The sequence below is a fragment of the Fusarium falciforme genome, chromosome 5, assembly GCF_026873545.1.
Source record: "Fusarium falciforme chromosome 5, complete sequence".
NCBI classification, from domain to species: domain Eukaryota; kingdom Fungi; phylum Ascomycota; class Sordariomycetes; order Hypocreales; family Nectriaceae; genus Fusarium; species Fusarium falciforme.
The window spans coordinates 3,975,282-3,993,130 of NC_070548.1; the positions used below are offsets into that span (position 1 = coordinate 3,975,282).

A 17,849-nucleotide genomic window follows, 5' to 3' on the forward strand; every position below is an offset into this window, starting at 1 on the left:
GGAGAGACTCATGAGGGCGCTCGTAACGAAAGAATAAATACCCAAAACTTGATTGGGCGTTAATATGAGACAACAGACATTCACATCTCTCGATTCATCACATAGTCTTGCTACAAACGCCTGAGTTATTTTTTGTACGATTTGGCTTTCCGCTACTTAACCAGCTGCAGTAACTGAACCAAGTTAGTCGCACCTGTGTCCAAGTCCTATTGCCACGGCAAAAAGTTGACGCAACTGAGCTTTTACAACATGACACTTGACAGTCAACCTTCCACCGGCGCGTCAGAAACCTTGGCTTCCCTCGACCAGAGAGAGGTTTCGACAACCTTGCCTCTTGAAAAGCTAAAGCTGTCAAGCCAAGTGGGAAATGCCGAAGCATCGACATTCCAGCTTCGACAGCAATGGCATTCCCAACCCAGGAAGATGCGCATCATCCACGTCGGGGCCGGCGCGACGGGCTTATGTGCAGCTTACAAGTTTGAGCGACAGCTTAATAACTACGAGCTGGTGTGCTACGAAAAGAACGGCGAGGTCGGAGGCACATGGCTGCAAAACCGATATCCTGGATGCGCCTGCGACGTCCCTGCTCACATCTACACGTACACTTTCGAGCCGAATCCCTTCTGGAAGTCGTACTATGCCTATTCGCCTGAGATCCAGGACTACTTTGTTAAATTTTGCGAAAAGTACCAGCTTCGCAAGTATATCAAAGTGAAGCACAGGGTTCTGTCTGCCACCTGGCACGAAGAGAAGGGACAGTGGGCAGTCGAGGTTGAGCATAATGGTCAGGTTTTCACTGATTGGTGTCACGTCCTCGTGAATGGCTCTGGGCTTTTGAACAAGTACAGATGTAAGCTGGCTTGACATTTGGATCCTGTGGCAAGCGCGCTAAAGAATTACCCAGGGCCCGATATCAAAGGCCTTCATTGTTTCAAAGGTTCTCTGATACACTCCGCAGATTGGGACCGTAAGTGCCCTCCTCCAGAATGAGCGTCATGTCCAAATTACAACGTCGCTAAACAACCCGAGAAGACTCTGTTGACTACGCTAACAAGCGTGTTGCTGTCCTTGGCAATGGATCCTCTGCCATTCAGATCATCCCACAGGTCCAGAAAGGTGAGAGAATCCTCGACTGGGAGCTACCATGTGCCTTTTTTCTTGCTAACCGTTCGTAACCAGTCGCTTCAAAAGTCGAGTGCTTCATGAGGGGCACCACTTGGATCGCGGCCCCCATGCCGCGCGTTCCTGTTGAATTGACCTCCGAAAAGGAGGGGGGGTTCATCCAAGACAAGGAGGCTGTTCATCCATCCATTGGACAGTATTTCTATACTCCTCAGGAAATTCAGAAGCTGGCCAATGATCCTGAGTACTTACTCAACTATCGCAAGAGAATCGAGTATGCCATCAATGAGGGATTTGCCATCTTTTACAAAGGCAGCGAAGCGTCTGAGATGGCGCACAAGTACATGGTGGCTGAGATGAATCGGAGGCTCAAGAATGACCCTGTCCTGACTCAGAAACTCGTCCCATCCTGGCCAGTCGGCTGCAGGTATGCTATTCCCACCAAGTCGAATTATCACTGTGGAAATACCGCTCACACCTTCTCAGGCGACTTACCCCGGGAGACGGATACCTTGAGGCGCTTATCGAGCCCAACGTACAATGCCATTTTTCGGAAATCACCTCGGTTACGGGTACCGGACTCGTCACTCGAGACGGCGCGTCCTACGAGGTAGATGTCATTGTCTGTGCAACCGGATACGACATGGCATGGACCCCTCATTTCCCTCTCATTGGCAGAAACGGCATCAGCATCCAGAATGCCTGGAACCCTGAACCGAAGTGCTACTTGGGAATAGGAGCCCCCGGCTTTCCAAACTACTTTGTCATAAACGGCCCCCGTGGAAACCTCGCCAATGGCACCGTTCTCCCGTGTTTCGAAACAGAACTTGACTACGTGGTCCACGCTGTCAAAAAGATGCAGAGCGACCGCATCAAAGCACTGGATGTACGGGAGAAAGTCGTTGACCAGCTCAACGAGTACATTGATGCCTGGCATGAGACGAGTGTTTTCTCTGCGCCGTGTCGCAGCTGGTACAAGGACAATACCGTCGACGGGAAGGTTCGCGTATGGGGCGGATCAGTGAGTGTTGATGCCCCTGGGCAAAGGTCATTATACATGGATGCTAACAACTCTCTCAGTCAGTGCATTTCCTCAAGACTTTGAAGGATCCAAGGTGGGAGCACTATGATATTGAGTACCTGGACAGTAATCTATGGACGTTTCTCGGGAATGGTAGGATTAAGGCTGAGTATGACCATAGCTTTGAAGGCCTGACGCCTTACTTGCGTAATTCTGATAGTCCATGGGCGATTGAGTAAGGGAAATAATTAATATGGAATGTTTCGGACTCCTTTGCAAGGAACTTACCAAGTGGGCCGCGTTATCTCAGCCGCGGCCAAAGTCCGCGGACAGTCGCCGTGATGGGAATATCCAGCTCCAGGCATTTAGGAGTGGACTTTATCAGTAATGTAGTACTCTCATTATAGTCTCATATCACAAATGTCACGCTGTTTATGCTTCATATTTCGGGCATTCCCCGCGGTGCCTCTTCATCACGCCACTGCATCCGAACCTCATGTAGGTCATGACAACTGACCCCAACTACCACGCGGGCTAACGAGAACGGTATCTAATCCTTCAATAGGTACATTCGGATTGGTGAGGAACCGATCCTATTCTGATCTTTGGGTCCGTGGGTGAGACATATATTACACCTGTAGCACCCCTATCCTTTCAAGGCCCTTCAATATCTGTATTGCGTACCATGAAAGCGTCATATCCTTCGCTCATTCTTTTCCTCTTTCAATACTTTACTGCAACCGACGCTGCAGCCATGAGCCCATCAACCCCACCTTCGCCGCCGCTCTCCATAGTCAAGAGGGTGACCAACGTCTCGTGCGGTGCTGACCCTAGAATGCCCGCTGGCGCTTGGGACTCACATCTTCACATCATGGATCCAGTGCGCTACCCGCCAGTTGAAAACATTCCCTACAAGCCATCCGTTTATAATCTCTGGGACAATGCCATCTTCGAGAACAGCATTGGCTGCGATCATGTCTTTTTCGTCCAGACGGCAACGCACGGTTATGATCTGACGTTGATGTTGGATTCCATGCGTGCCGTAGGAAATGAACGAGCGTTGGGACTTGCGTTATTCGACCCAAATACCACCTCACATGAGCACATTCGCAGGTGGAATTACGAGGGTGTTCGCGCCGTGCGTGTCAATCTCGTGACTTATGGTGATGACACGCCAATCGATGAGCTGAGGGATCAGATTGAAAAGTACGTCGAGCTTATCAAGCCTTTTGACTGGGTTCTTCAGCTTTACACCAAGATGGAGCGTATCGTCGAGCTCGAAGACTTTCTGCCCAGTCTAGGCGTGCGTGTCGTCTTCGACCACTACGGCGATCCCATTCTGCCGAAATCATCTGACCCCATCAACCCTTACGACATCAAAGGGTTCGAATCTCTGGTGCGACTCTTGAAAACAGGAACGACATGGGTAAAGATCTCGGGCGCGTATCGTCTCAGTCACGTTGACTCGGACATCTGGGAGGATCTCGACCCCGTGACTCTAGAACTCTTTGAGCAAGCACCTAAGCGAGTGGTATTCGGGTCTGACTGGCCGCATACTCGGTTTGAAGGGCTGGATGTTAGGCCCTGGGTGTCTCATCTGCTAGATCTGACTGAGGGAAAGCAATGGCTGAGAGAGAGACTATTCAGGGATAATGCCTTGGAACTTTGGGGAGTGAACAAGACTAAGTCCGCTTGAAGGTTTTTGTAGTCACGTACATGCACGAACAGCAGCATGGGCTACCTAGTCAGGGTCCAAGCTGATCAACTTGGATGGGCTGTAGAATAATGAGCCAGGTCCAAGGAAAACATGTCAAGCTATTGATCTAAAATATCTGCTGCTTACCGTTCGACTGACAGAATGCAAAACTGCTGCAAATGTTGCCTATTTATGAGAAAATGCAGGCTGATGAATTTACAGAGGTTATATCAAGGCCAGGATGTCTGTAGTCACCTGGCTCTTCGGCCATACCCATGTTTTGATTGACGCATTGATTCAAGTTCCAAGTATCAGACGATAATTCCTTTGAAGGCTATTGCATTAAAGCTCGCAAAAGGTCTAAGTTCTACTGTCCCGGCATAGGCACCCGCGGAATTTGGCCGTGGCATCTCACCGGTGTAACTGCAACCAGCACTGGCTGACAAGATGACGCAGGGACATCCCGAGGAGGGCACTTTTTAAGACAAGGCTGTTCATAATTGTGGCTCAAAGATGAATTTCCCGCGACATCAGGCAGTAACGATACCACTGCACTGCCGAGGCTCAGCAATCCTATCATATCCCAGCAACTATGTTTCCACCAAGAGGAATTGCTTCAATACTGGCCAAGGCGCCCAGCGACATTGTCATCTTATCTTCATTACGCACTCCTATATGTCGTTCAAATCGTGGATCACTGAAGAATGCTTTCCCCGAAGAGCTCTTGGCGTCTGTGCTACGAGCCACAGTCGAGAAACTACCTAATTTCCAATCTTCTATCATAGAAGACGTCGCAGTCGGTGTAGTACTATCTGAGCTTGGAGGATCCAAGGCGGCGCGCATGGCCATGAACCATGTTGGCTACCCATCGACGACTTCTCTCTATACTGTCAACCGCGCATGCTCCTCCTCCCTCGAAGCAATCTCGTCTATCGCCTCTCAGATCCGAACTGGAACCATCTCAATAGGAATTGGGGCGGGCATGGAAAGCATGACGCGTAGTTACGGCAGTCGAGCTATTCCTATTGATCTCTGGCCAGCTCTCAAGGAATCGCCCGTAAAGGACGCGCTTGATTGCATTCTCCCCATGGGTATCACCTCTGAGAACGTGGCAGAACGTTATGGGATCTCGCGGCACGACCAGGATCTTTTTGCAGTCAACAGCCATTTGAAGGCGGCAAAAGCGAGGTCATCAGGTCTCTTCTCGGCTGAGATTGTCCCTGTTGTGCAGAGCAGTCCTACTGGATCAGGAGATGTGGTTGTGGACACAGACGATGGAATCCGCCCGCAGGCTAGCTTGGAAGATTTGGCAAAGTTGAAGCCAGCTTTCAAAGCCGACGGCACCTCAACCGCTGGAAACTCATCTCAAGTCTCAGATGGCGCCGCTGCAACACTTCTCATGAGGCGCAGTGCCGCAGAAGACCGTGGTTTAAGCAGCAACATCATGGGAAAATTTGTTTCTGCAGTCACGGTTGGTTGTTCGCCAGATGAGATGGGCGTCGGACCAGCAATTGCGATCCCAAGGCTGCTCGATAGCGTTGGTTTGACACAGAAGGATATTCACAGATGGGAAATCAATGAAGCCTTCGCGAGTCAAGCAATCTATTGTCTCAGAAAACTAGAACTCGAGAAGGCGTACCTGGATAACAGGGTTAATCCGAACGGAGGTGCTATTGCTCTAGGGCACCCCCTTGGCGCAACGGGTGCAAGGTTGACCAGCACTTTGATGCATGGTCTGGGGCGGCCTAATGGCGGTGAGTTGGGCATAGTCAGTATGTGCGTTGGAACCGGCATGGGCATGGCTGGGTTGTTTGTACGAGAATAGATTCGAGGTCGTAGATTCAGAAAATTCGGCCACACCGCTTAATTTACTACGGCCATGAGACTGTCAACACTAGTTTCTTGGGGCGACTGTCGGATCAGTTCGGTGGTGGTATAGCATAATCAATCTCGCTTCCCAGCAAGTTTCAAACTGCAATGATATAACCATGGCTTGTCGTCCGCTCACGAGCTTCCACATACATGGTCGGTCATCAAGACCTCCGCGGACAAGTGCCGCGCCCAAAATCCGACATGATGCATTAGCTTGAACTTCAGCAGCCAGTTCTTCAACTAAACTTGCGCTAGTTTCAGCCAAAGAACGAAGGCCTTGAACCAAGAACGCGGGGAAAGCTCAAGGACCGGCATTGCGAGAACAGGATTGACACTCTTCATGGTCCGGGGTAGCTTCTCGGTCACAGGTATATAAGTCACTGCTAGCAGTACTCAATTACCGGACATATCAATCAGGATAGCAGTTCAATTACAACGGAAGCATCATTTTCTGAACCAAAAACATCTTGAATATGCCTGCTATCGAATTCGCGAGTTCATACGGGAGCTCCCTCCACCATCTTGTGTCGGGCTCTTACACCAACAGAACCCTCTTCCTCCTCGCTTTTGATACCATTGCTCGGACTTTGACTTTGAACTCGACCATTCCTGGCTTTGGGCTTCACCAATTCGTCACCAGCAATGCTGCCAAGAACCGCGTCTATGCTACTGCCATGAGCGAGCCCCCTCAGTTGTTTTCGTGGTCAGTTGATGAGAATTATCAATTTACTCACCTTGATACGGTGAATATCAGTAAGTTCACAAGAGAATGGAAGGCTTTCATACAGCTATTGACACCACTTAAGCCTCTTCTTCATGCTACTTTTCTGATGATGGCAACTTGGCTTTTTCTTCTGGTGGCTCAACCGCCAGCATCCATGCTCTCACAGAAGTCGGTGGCATTGGCAAGCAGGTCGAGGAGCTCTACATGGTACCTGAAGAAGAAATTGTGAATGTGAACAAGACAAGAGCGGCTGTGGTAGGTTCAATGCATACCCTCGTGGCTCTGAACCGCCAGTACTAACGTTCCCCCCAAGCTCTATGGCGCTCACGCTTTTGATATCAACATCAACAGAAAGGGCTTTGTACCACATTTGTATGCACGAAACCAGTTGTTTTGTAACTCAAGTGACTAATTTAGACCAGGGGCATGAACTCCATCTTCATGTATGACATTGCGGAGAACGGTACTGCTACGCCTCTGTCGATCAATCTCAGCCCTACTGAAGGCGATGGGCCGCGAAACTCTTTTCCCAGTAAGGATGGAAGACTTCTCTACGTGGTAAGTGACCCAGAGTATGGAAAGCTAGACCGATAGCAGACACTGATTCGATTTGTGTTAGATGACTGAGCACAGTGAGTAGAGACATGTAGATTCATGCGGCCATTCTTACTAATCTCTCTAGGCCAATGGCTTGATGTATATGACATTCTTGAAACTCGCCTTGAGCACGTCCAAAGAGGCAGTGCTATTCCCGATGGTGAGCCATCATATCGAAATCTGCAGTTTAGCACCATTTAACGAGATATTACAGATATGAGGGGCGCCTATACCTTCCGCGGCAACACGGTCCAGATGTCTCGCGATGGCAAGTATCTCTTCACGAGCACTCGCAGCTGGAATAACACCGAGGCGAACGGATACGTCGCCGCCTTTGCTCTGGATGACGCTGGCTATCTCAAGCAGGAGAATGCTGTCTCATTCTACGAGGCGCCAGTTACTCTCGGATCTGCTGGTGGTCTGCGAGTCGCTCCCTGGCAAGATGAGACGAACAGCAACCCGGACGGTATCACGGACTACATGTATCTCAGCGATACCTCCGAGGGCTACATGTTCATTCTTGGTTGGACCCCGTCGAACTACAGCCTCGATCTGGTGGCTTCGCTGCACTATCCTGACAACAGCACACCTTACGAAGCAACCTGGCTTGACTAAGATTCTTGCAAAGCGACTCTGAGCTGCATTGAGGCTATGGCATGTCTAAACCTATTTAGTTTAGAACTTGGAGCAGTGCGTGGCGAGGAAAGGTACACAGCAGGAAAATAAGGCCAGCTTGACGCGCCAGGAGCTTAGTCCGTTTAATTCCCGTTGTGTGATGGGATTTGGCCAAGAAAGGATACAGTTGAAGTTTCTGTGCCTGATCTTATTAGTCCAAAGGCTGTTTGCTTCATTGTATTTTGATTGTGCGACAAGAATTCGTTCTCCGCTGAGTGCGACCACAACTACATCCACGCTCTATTGACTTTTATCTTAGAAGTATTGTCTACATGTGCAGCCACTCTTTATTGGATACAGACTTGTATATTTCCCCCCTGCAATAGCGCGAGCCAAGTAAAAGTGATCTACTTCTCCACGTTAGACATTAACTCATATCTCTGGTCCAGAAAACATTTAGAAACACAGCCTGGGTTGCGAAACAGCGGCTTCCGTCAAGGTCAAGGCCCGCTTATGCAAACACAGTTTACTGCAGACTTGGGGGTACTTTTACATTCATTGATCGTTTTTTCCTAGCTTGGGTTCCTCATATGTTGCTCTCTATAACGGTGTTGGAAGAGTGTTGTTTCTTTCTCCGACTACATTGCAATATTCTTAGTCTCGAGGGCATCATGATAGACAAGCATAAGGCGCAAGGGAGAAATTGAAAAACTCACCATCCAAAGCCACAAGAAAGCGGCTCACACAGTTGTAACATGCAACCTGAATGAAATACCGTAAGCTTCTCTCAGATAAGTGTTGCTCAGAGACTCTACACACCGTCGCCACAACTTCTACCACTTCTTGATGACTGGCCAAAGACTTGAGCCAGGCAAAGGTCTCATCAGCAACTTGCACATTCCTCGTCATCTCGTCCGCCATAACACAAACAGCCCATTGCTTCTCAGTAAAGCCATGTGGCCTTTCACCGCGAAGCAAGCTCGCCTCCTTCAGAATCTCATTCATCGACTCTGAAGTGACACCGCTGTTGACAGCCAGCGGGGCATGGTGCATCCACTCATACCAAGCTCTATTGACAACGGCGATGCGACAGATGGCGAGCTCACGCAGGTCATCAGCTAGCAAAGTCTTTGTCCGGATGGCCCCTACAAACGTGTTCCAGCCGGCGGCAACATGAGGGGAATGCAGTAGTGCCAAGTCCAGTGGCTGAATAGGACGAGGGTGACGACGGGCCGCAATGGCGGCGACAATGGCCTCCTCTTCAGGAGAAGAGGTTGGTGGAGGGTTGGGGATGTAAGGAACTCTCATGGTGGCTGGTCTGTTTGTCAGGTCCATAAGAGGAAATAGACTGTCTGAAATAACAAGCAGGTTTTAGACATGGGAAGTGTTATTAATATGGAATCTATACTAAAGAATTACTCCGGCCTCGTTTATCACGTCAACACTCTTCGCCTGTTTGACCCTTGGTCCGCATTCCCCGCATTCGCCGCGGAAATTCGCCGCGGAGATTGACCGAGCCAATCATGGCAAGCACCAAGGTCTCTTGTTTCGCCGCCTTCAGACTGCGACCTGCCGTTGGCGACATTCCCAAGATTCGGATTTTCCCCGTCGGCCATCTCTTTGTTTCCTCCAAGTGATCCAAGCTTATCTGGAGATCTGCCTGGTACTACAGATACAGTCATATCTCGTCCCCTGAACAATGGAGACCAATGGTGGACCCGCATCAGAGGCACAGGCACTTGGCCCTGCGTCCACCAACCGCTCCAAGAAACCGCGTCTGTCCCGCAAATATCGAGGCTTGACCTGTGCTAATTGTCGTGCCAAGAAGGTAACACTTATCCACCGGACCTTATCTAATCATGAATTTTGTTGATATGGATGGTTTTTGCTGACTCGTCCCACGATCTCCATCAGGTCCGATGTGAAGGTAGTCAACCAACCTGTAAAACATGCGAAATCTACCATGTGGAATGCCGCTACGACAAACCTCCACCACTCTCCCAGGTTGTCGCCATGGCGCGGAAGCTACAGGAGGCTGAGGAAACGATTGAAAGACTCCAAGAAGTCGACCCATCGGTTAATCGTCAACACACGAGAGCATCCGTTGCCGGGATAGTAGCCCTAGCTCCAGCTTCGTCGTTCACGACCAAAGACCTTTCTGTAACGGTATCGTTGCCCCCGAGACACGACATGGAACCGGCTGTGCCAGATATGTCACCCACGACACAACAGGGCCATTCGAGAGACCTACAAGATCCTACTCACCCAACTGAAGCCATCGACAGCACCCCTCAAGACTCATTGGCCATCGATCTCAGCGTGGATGAGCACGGCAAGATCTGTTACTACGGCCCGACATCTGCTGTGCATGAACCTCTGGGCCTGGCCTCGCCATCCACAAACTCGCTGAGCCGTGGCGACGGGTCCAAGAGGACCGACGTAAGGGCATATTTGGTATCACGCGCTCGAGAATCTACTATCTGGGAGGAGTTTGCCCTGGGAAATGCGGGCCTTCAACTTGGTCTATCTCGTCAGGTTATTGCAAGGCTGCTTCATCTGCACTGGACCTGGGTTGCTCCTATGTTCATGTGGGTGTATAGGCCAGCATTCATGCGTACGTACCTTTCTTCATAAAAGCTACCACGTCCATAACTAACTATTGTCGTGTGCAGGTGACATGACAACTGGCGGCCGCTACTACTCCGAGCTTCTTCTCCTCGTTTTGTGTGCTCATGCCTCCAAATACCACGACAGCAACCACGCGCAACTCCTATTCTCTCGTGTTCGATTGCTTCTCGGCGACGAGATACAAAAGCCCAGCTCTATCCCCACCATACAAGCCCTTCTCCAGTTGAGTGCCCGGGAACTGGCGCAAGGAGCCATCTCACAGGCGTGGCTATATAGCGGAATGGCCTTTCGGATGTCGGCAGATCTTGGCCTGCAGCATAATGGCCCCGATATTGCCGATCTCAAGGGCTTCGATCCCGTAGATTTGGAGATTCGAAAGAGGTTGTTTTGGAGCTGTTATTTCTGGGACAAGTAAGTTCATCTCGCCCAAGGAACGAAACCAACATTTGCTAATGTGGACTTCTTTGCAGAGCCATCAGTCTCTACACGGGGAGACTCCCTGCAGTTACGGAGCTACCGCAGAGCCCCATTGACTTTAGTAGGCACCCTGCAGCAGATTCTATAGCGTCTGTGTACTGACCTTCTGTATAGTGGATGACTCGGCAGAGTCTGAAGTTTGGTCACCTTACTACGAAGATACTTCACCTTTGACTCGACTGGCACCCAGCCAGTACCCAATTATGCAAAGCCATGCTGTCTCATGCTTTGAAAACTCTTGTAAACTCTCAGTCATCATCAACGACATCATAGTCCAGCTTTATTCGAAGCGAAGCAGGGCCATCACCGAATCGTCCCTGAACGACATCAAGGCTCGCTTGGATACTTGGCGGAACGAGTCTCCTGCGCACCTACGATATAACCCAGAATACTTACCAACTATATGCCCACCTCCACACATCATCTCCCAGAAGTAGGTGTCCTCTCTCGGCATTGCCCCATTCTAGCACACATGTTGCTGACACTTGTAAAAAGTCTGCTGTACTTCACCTCTGTCATTCTGGCGCATCGGCCGTTCTGGTCCGCTCCAGCTTACTACCAAGTATGCATGAGCGCAGCCCAGAGTATGGAGAAGCTGCTCTTGATGCTCGAATCAACCTTTGGCTTCGAGAATATCACCTACCTCATGGGCTACTGCATCTACACAGGTGCATCGGCTGTTCTCGAAGATGCCAAGATTAATGACGGCGCAACACATCCAACCATGCAGACATTTCTGAGGGCCCTCAACCGAGGCATGGCAAAATGTCCGCTCCTGGAGCGTAGTCTGCACATCATCATCAAAGGCCTCAAACGAGCCCCTGCTCAGCGAGCACCGCCCGATCAGTCCTCGTCTGATAATGCCGTCTCAGCCATCATCAACAGCTACATCCCGGCGTTCCCATATTTTGATCCTGCAAGCCCAAACGATTTTGACATGGACGCGTACCTCAACGGTATGAGCATGGATGCCATGGCGTCTCTGGACTGTTATCCTGAGCTACAAATTGATGTGGATGAAATGATGAGACACGCACCGTAATCCCGTCAAGTGCCCTGTCTGACACATCGAGGCGTGCGTCTCTACCACACCGGAGAGTGAGACTCGAACTAGTAGCGCAAGCAAGGAACATTTTGTCAAGGATATTCTTAGTCAAGCTCTGTTGTCAGGATTTGTATTTGACTTGTACAAATCATCTTTTATTCCAAGTCCCTTATTGTGGTTATTTTACGGTGATGCTTCAAACGTGTCTATCCATTACATGGGTATCAGTTCTGAATACCTGTGTTTGCTTCGGCCAATGTGTCAGCCTTGAGAGCTGGTCTATCGGCCTTGCCAGCCGTGGTCTGTGAGAGGTTGTTAGTGGTTCACAGATAAAGATTTGGCAGCTCAGGGGGACTTACTCCTCCATCGACAGGCATGATGAGACCCGTGATCCAACCAGCCTCCTTACTGGCCAGGAACAAAATAGCTATCATCCCAATGTCAGCTTTGGGTATCTGAGGCATGCATATCTTGAGCTTGCTTACCGTAGCCAACATCCCAACCAGTACCCTCCTTCTTCATCAGATTCTGGTTAATTCTAGCCTGTCTCATCTCATCTGTCATTCCACGTCCTCTTGTCATGGGGGTGTACACCATTCCGGGCGCAACACAGTTGACGCGAATGTTCTCACGGCCGTGATGGGCAGCCATGGCACGTGTCATCTGGATAATGGCTCCCTTTGTTGTTGGGTAGAGCAAGCTGGGGTTTCCACCGAGCACTAAGGATGTTTTAGCCAGGCTAGCTTGTTGTGTATGGTGGAAAGATGCTTACATCCGCTCACAGATGACATGTTGACGATGGATCCTCGACCCTGCTTTCTCATCTCGGGAATGGCATATCGGCTCATCATGACCATGCTAGTGACGTTGATTCGAAAGTCCCTGTCCCAAGCATCCAGGTTGATTGTTGTGGCGTCACCCATTGCGCCGCCTACGCCGACTGTTTGTATTTTCAGTGTCAAGAGGTGTTAATGGCTGTAATCATGAATGTCATCTGACGTACCAATGTTGACAAGAATGTGAACAGCCCCCCACAGTTCGACAGTCTTGTCGATAGCATTCTTGCACGATTCTTCTTTCGTCACATCGGCTTGGACAACCTCGGAGATACCGCCCTCCTCATCAATCATTCGTTTTGTCTCCTTGGCCCAGTCCACGTTGTAGTCTACGAGGACGACCTTGGCACCGTGACGTGCAAGGAGGATGGCAGCCGCACGGCCGTTGCCAATCTCGCCTTTACCAGGGGGATTAGTCTCCTAGGAACGAGAGAAAAGATGGTGGAGGCGCCGTAGCGTCGGTAGACTGACCATCCATGCGGGAACCTGCACCGGTAACGATGGCCACATCTCCAGTGAAGTCGAAGGCTCGAGGGGGGGTCATTATGATGTGGGTGTAGAGGACGTTTGTCTTGAGAGGTTTACTCGAGTTTCTAACGCTGGTAATTGCCAGGATTGGTTGATAAATGCTTCGTGATCAATTATCACTGAATAAATAATTTTATCACTAGGCCGATGATCCCACATTGTCCATCACCGCGGCGAATTGCCAGACTCTGCTGGTCAAGACTCCGGGGACTCGGCGCGGACAATGGCCGAACAACCCTGCTCCTTTGAGTGTCGAGTCAGGAGGAGGGTTTGCGAGACTCGTGATGTGGGGGAAAAGTGGACGTCTCCATTCGGCTTTTCCCCGGAATCTCATGCTGAGATTGCTGAGCTTTGGTTAGATTTGTTGCATGGTGTTACTATCGCTGCATCGCAATGGCGATGCCCCTTCTTAGAACTCCCACGCAGGCTTTGAAATGCTTTATCCTTTTTAACGTCCATGTTTTTCTGACTCATGTAGCCTTTTACCTTGATACCGTCTGTAATGCGGTAAACTTGAATGTTTATATCGATCTTGAATAAGGGCAACATCTGTTCATTTAGGGACTAGCAAAATTAATTATCAGCCTACATAGTTGCAAATCTATCAAAGGATCGATTGAATGCATTGTGAATAAATACTCAGATAACGCAGGGGCCTTAGACGCCACAATTGATATACACGCATATCTACGTAAAGACCTTGACACAGATGAGATGAATACCTAAAAATGTGGCACTTTAGTTGGGAGCACGGTTCGCTACGTACAAATCTATTTTACAGTCTAGTATTTGTCTATTTGTCTAGTGACATCTATTGGGATAACCAGTAATCAAACCACGCCACAATGCTCGCAAGGCTCTGCTCCTTCACCCACCCTATGGCTTATTAGCGCAACTCAACACAACACACTCTAGGGATAACAAGACTCACGTTGGTAAAGATCCTTTGGATCACCTCTTAGAGCAAATCCATGCTCGACACCCGAAAATACCTGGTAGTGAAAGACCTTCTTGTTAGACTGTAGGATGTCCAGTGCTCGACGTCGCGAGGCGACGTCAAACGTGTGGTCGACCTCTGAGCAGGAGAGAAACAGAGGCTCTGTGCATAGTCAGTGAACCCTGTCGCCCCTGTGATCCTGAAGGTGTAGCTGCTTACTTTTTAGATCATGGAAATGATGTTCCTTGAGGAACGCCGGGTGAGCAAAAGCCCCGACCGTCACTGTATCGCCCTTCAGTTCGTTGCACACATAAGGTGCCCCGAAGCAGTAGCCAACACAGGCAAACTTGGTCGTGCTCGCGCCGTAGCTCTTCTTAACGGCGTCGACCCATTTCGGAACCGCGGCATCAGCAAAGGCTGTGTGCTTGCGCTTCCAGGCCTCGTAGTCAAAGTCTGGATTGTGTGTATGGCGGTCTTTGCGATGCTTCCAAACGGGGTCCTGTAGCGTAGCGTTAGTCACTTGGACATTTTAAACTGTGCACAAGGTGTGAACTAGCCCCACGGAAGTAGTCGAGGCCTAGGACCAAGTAGCCTGCATCCGCAAAGGCGTCCATGACCAACAGGCCATTGGGGAACATGCCCCATACGTCCGGAAAGTAGAGGAGTATGTGTCCATTGGCCTTGTCCGGTTTCGGTCTCGAGACGTAGGTTTCGACACCTGCGATGGTCTCCCAAGTGCCTCTGGACTCGCCCTCATGGATGGCCCCTTTGAGACAGCAGCTCCCGCTGGGCTTGGCGAGGTACGTCTCGCTGCTAGACTGCTGCGAGGCTGATTGGCCCATGTTGTGATTAAATGAATTAGAACTAGGTACGACGAGGGTAAACGGTCAAAGACGTAACTAATAGTTATCCTTAGCCAAGTTGGGTTTTGTTCGGGTTTGTGTTCAAAATCGTACGAGTTACCTGTTATCAACTAAATAACCCTCGGTGTTGGATTAGAGGCGGCCGTCGCCCACAGACAAGACTCACAAACATCCACTCCTCGGTTTGCAGCCGCGGAAACTCGCCGTGGGGATACTCCAGCGGTTCACGAGTCGTTTGGTTACCTCTTGATTGGTCAATGGTGGTGCGGAGACAAGCCAGCCCCATGGGGTAAAGGCGGAGGAGATGCTAGCTACCCCAGAATCTGAAAAATTGCTTTTACCATAAGGCCATGCACTTGTTAAATAGTACCCCGACTCTCCCTTGAGCAGCCCGTTCTCTATACCCAGTCTCTCTTCTACTTTGCATACAACAAGACCATCGGCAACAATGACGGACGTTCCTAAGCCCATCCCTGAGTCTCCTCCTAGCATCCATGCTATTGAGGACTCGGAGCTCAAGGGCGGTCAGAGGGACCTGGACATGAATGATCGGGAGAATGCCGTCGGTTATAACGAGTACCTCGAGGCTCGCGATCTTGAGTTTTCAGATGCCGAGGCGCGTTGTCCATTCCTCCCATGGCATCTCAATCACTCTGACTGACACAATTATAGGCCAAGAAACTGCGATGGAAACTCGATCTCGTCATCCTTCCCATGTTTCTCGTCACCCAAGCGCTTCAGTTCATGGACAAGACCTCTCTCAACTACGCCAACCTCTTTGGATACCAGGAGGCCCTGGGGCTCAAGGGAAACCAGTTCAATTACCTCTCTGCAAGTCAGTCTCCTCGAACACGCCCATTCGTGCCTTTTGTCGATAGCGTCTTGCTGATACGAATGCTACAGTGGTCTATGCCGGTTACTTCTTCGGACAGTACCCTTGTGGATGGCTGATTGGTCGCTTTCCCGCGCAGAAAGTCATGGCCATTAGTGTCTTCTTCTGGGGTCTCATGGTCATCCTCATGACTCAGAGCCGAGACTACTCAAGCGCGCTGGGTGTGCGCTTCATCATGGGCATCTTTGAAGCTGCTGTCACACCCGGTTTGACACTCATGACTGGCTTTTGGTACACCAGACGAGAGATCCCACTTCGCCAATGCATCTGGTATTCATCGCTGGGTTGGGGTGGTATCGTAAGCTGCATATAGCCTTGGCATCGTCAGGGCGGTGACACTGACATTTTTTCATCAGGTTGGCTCATACATTTCCATGGGCGTTTCCAAGCTCCCTGTTAACCTCAAGCCTGAGCGTTGGGAGCTCATCTTCTTCATTGTAGGTCTCACGTAAACAAGAAGCTCCAGTACAACAAGACTGACACTTTCCAGCTCGGCGGGGCTACATGTCTCTGGGCATTTGTCATCTGGTTCCTGCTCCCCGATTCTCCCTCAAACGCCAAATTCCTCAACCATCGCGAGCGCTTGATTGCAGTCAAGAGAGTCGCAGCCAACGAAACAGGTATCAAGAACAAGGCTTTCGACAAGAGCCAGGTTGTCCTTGGCTTCACTGACCCCAAGACCCTGCTCATCTTTGTCTCGGTCTTTGCTGCGTACGTCAAAACGTTTATACTGGCACTTTTGGTCTGTTAACTAACCTTGTTCATCTTGCAGTGCCATTCCCAACGGTGTTGTCAACTCCTTCTCGACCATCATCATCCGAGACATGGGCTTCAGTACTACCAAAACTACACAGTTGAAATCAGTCGGAGATGCTATCCAGATCATTGGTCTCTTCATCGGTGGAAGCATCATTCTCAATGTCCCAAACTGTCAGTTCAGCCCCCTCAGTACCCTGTTGTGTTCCACCTTCTAACAGGATGAAAAGCGCGTCTGCTCACTGCCACGGCTGCTAACATGATCTGCACCGTTTCTGCGGCGTGCATGGCCTATCTTCCTCGAGAAAATACCTGGGGACGGCTTGTATGTTTCTGGCTGGTCAACACGCAGTCGGTCGGCTTCACCGTGTCCCTGACTACCATCTCCTCCAACATGGCTGGATATACCCACCGCTCTCTCGCCAGCGCCTTGGTCTTGTAGGTATCCCATCATAGGCCTGACCAAACTTGACTAACGCAGCATGTCAGCACGGCCTATTGCTGGGGCAACTTTGCCGGTCCTTTCGTCGTGAAGAAATCCCAGGCCCCCCATTTCACCGGTGCCACAATTGGACTTCTGGTTGGCTACGCCATCAAGTTCTGCTGCCATCTTGGTCTCCTGGGTAAGTTTCATCTCTTTTTTAGGAAGTCAACAAGGGACTAATACCTGAATTTCCAGTATACATGTTCCTTATCAACAGGCACCGAAACAAGACATATGGACCTCCTAACAAGGAGAGGAGTAACGAAGCTGGAATGAGGGATCAGACTGAATTTGAGAACAAGGACTTCCGATATGTTCTGTAAATCAATACATGGCTACCGTAACCTGGTAAATACCCGTTTTCTCTGTTGGACATTTGGTAGCTAGTTCCGTGGGACAATGCAAACAGCACATGATTAGGTGCTACACCGGACACTTCAGGAACCATTCATCAGTTTTGCAATTTGTATTATAACTTTAATCGTAAGTCTATTGACTTGACCGGTGCATCCAAAGACCGGTGCATCCAAAGACGGGTGCTGTCTTGTACCTCTACTTGTGTCAACAGTCTTGTGCTCGTGCAGTTAGTTAATGCTAGGAACTGCCCCAGATAGAACTAACTATGAATTCTCTTTGGGCTCGGTTGCATTGAATCTTGATTTGGTCATGATCTTAATGTAGTTGAGTCCGACAAGTGGCCGCGGGGAGCATCCGAGAAGTATGACCGATCGGTGACCACCAGTCAGCTAGTTGGAA

General features: G+C 50.0%; 7 protein-coding genes and 2 pseudogenes across 9 annotated transcripts, besides 2 other annotated features; 6 read left to right on the forward strand and 3 right to left on the reverse strand.

Annotated features, from left to right (window-relative positions):
- The first annotated feature begins 264 nt into the window (after window positions 1-264).
- Window positions 265-2,382, forward strand: NCS54_00747900 (annotated as a pseudogene). Its single transcript has 6 exons — window positions 265-850; window positions 905-967; window positions 1,033-1,116; window positions 1,180-1,549; window positions 1,609-2,143; window positions 2,203-2,382.
- Window positions 265-2,382: a sequence feature.
- Window positions 2,383-2,897: 515 nt separating this feature from the next.
- Window positions 2,898-3,839, forward strand: NCS54_00748000 (uncharacterized protein; the record flags this gene model as incomplete). Its single annotated transcript, XM_053152906.1, has 1 exon — window positions 2,898-3,839. One exon carries the CDS (start codon window positions 2,898-2,900, stop codon window positions 3,837-3,839), a length of 942 nt encoding a protein of 313 aa, XP_053008881.1.
- A 592-nt stretch (window positions 3,840-4,431) lies between these two features.
- On the forward strand, window positions 4,432-5,664 carry NCS54_00748100 (Putative acetyl-CoA C-acyltransferase precursor; the record flags this gene model as incomplete). Its single annotated transcript, XM_053152907.1, has 1 exon — window positions 4,432-5,664. One exon carries the CDS (start codon window positions 4,432-4,434, stop codon window positions 5,662-5,664), a length of 1,233 nt encoding a protein of 410 aa, XP_053008882.1.
- A 520-nt stretch (window positions 5,665-6,184) lies between these two features.
- NCS54_00748200 (Hypothetical protein) lies at window positions 6,185-7,647 on the forward strand (the record flags this gene model as incomplete). The annotated part of the gene is made up of 7 exons (XM_053152908.1): window positions 6,185-6,464; window positions 6,518-6,690; window positions 6,749-6,807; window positions 6,858-6,993; window positions 7,055-7,067; window positions 7,118-7,192; window positions 7,247-7,647. 7 exons carry the CDS (start codon window positions 6,185-6,187, stop codon window positions 7,645-7,647), a joined length of 1,137 nt encoding a protein of 378 aa, XP_053008883.1.
- Window positions 7,648-8,247: 600 nt separating this feature from the next.
- Window positions 8,248-8,955, reverse strand: NCS54_00748300 (uncharacterized protein; the record flags this gene model as incomplete). The annotated part of the gene is made up of 3 exons (XM_053152909.1): window positions 8,248-8,285; window positions 8,364-8,409; window positions 8,467-8,955. 3 exons carry the CDS (start codon window positions 8,953-8,955, stop codon window positions 8,248-8,250), a joined length of 573 nt encoding a protein of 190 aa, XP_053008884.1.
- A 705-nt stretch (window positions 8,956-9,660) lies between these two features.
- Window positions 9,661-11,794, forward strand: NCS54_00748400 (Fungal-trans domain-containing protein; the record flags this gene model as incomplete). The annotated part of the gene is made up of 5 exons (XM_053152910.1): window positions 9,661-10,261; window positions 10,320-10,686; window positions 10,746-10,813; window positions 10,867-11,185; window positions 11,248-11,794. The coding sequence occupies 5 exons, from the start codon at window positions 9,661-9,663 to the stop codon at window positions 11,792-11,794; spliced, it is 1,902 nt and encodes a 633-aa protein (XP_053008885.1).
- Window positions 11,795-12,021: 227 nt separating this feature from the next.
- Window positions 12,022-13,225, reverse strand: NCS54_00748500 (annotated as a pseudogene). The gene is made up of 6 exons: window positions 13,105-13,225; window positions 12,801-13,031; window positions 12,570-12,737; window positions 12,283-12,516; window positions 12,157-12,224; window positions 12,022-12,099 (listed from the first exon to the last, which is right to left on the reverse strand).
- Window positions 12,022-13,225: a sequence feature.
- A 747-nt stretch (window positions 13,226-13,972) lies between these two features.
- On the reverse strand, window positions 13,973-14,940 carry NCS54_00748600 (DLH domain-containing protein; the record flags this gene model as incomplete). Its single annotated transcript, XM_053152911.1, has 4 exons — window positions 13,973-14,037; window positions 14,093-14,260; window positions 14,318-14,597; window positions 14,641-14,940. The coding sequence occupies 4 exons, from the start codon at window positions 14,938-14,940 to the stop codon at window positions 13,973-13,975; spliced, it is 813 nt and encodes a 270-aa protein (XP_053008886.1).
- A 469-nt stretch (window positions 14,941-15,409) lies between these two features.
- NCS54_00748700 (MFS domain-containing protein) lies at window positions 15,410-17,416 on the forward strand (the record flags this gene model as incomplete). Its single annotated transcript, XM_053152912.1, has 9 exons — window positions 15,410-15,577; window positions 15,634-15,796; window positions 15,865-16,151; window positions 16,210-16,290; window positions 16,344-16,564; window positions 16,626-16,783; window positions 16,840-17,047; window positions 17,099-17,232; window positions 17,289-17,416. 9 exons carry the CDS (start codon window positions 15,410-15,412, stop codon window positions 17,414-17,416), a joined length of 1,548 nt encoding a protein of 515 aa, XP_053008887.1.
- Between the last annotated feature and the right edge of the window lie 433 nt (window positions 17,417-17,849).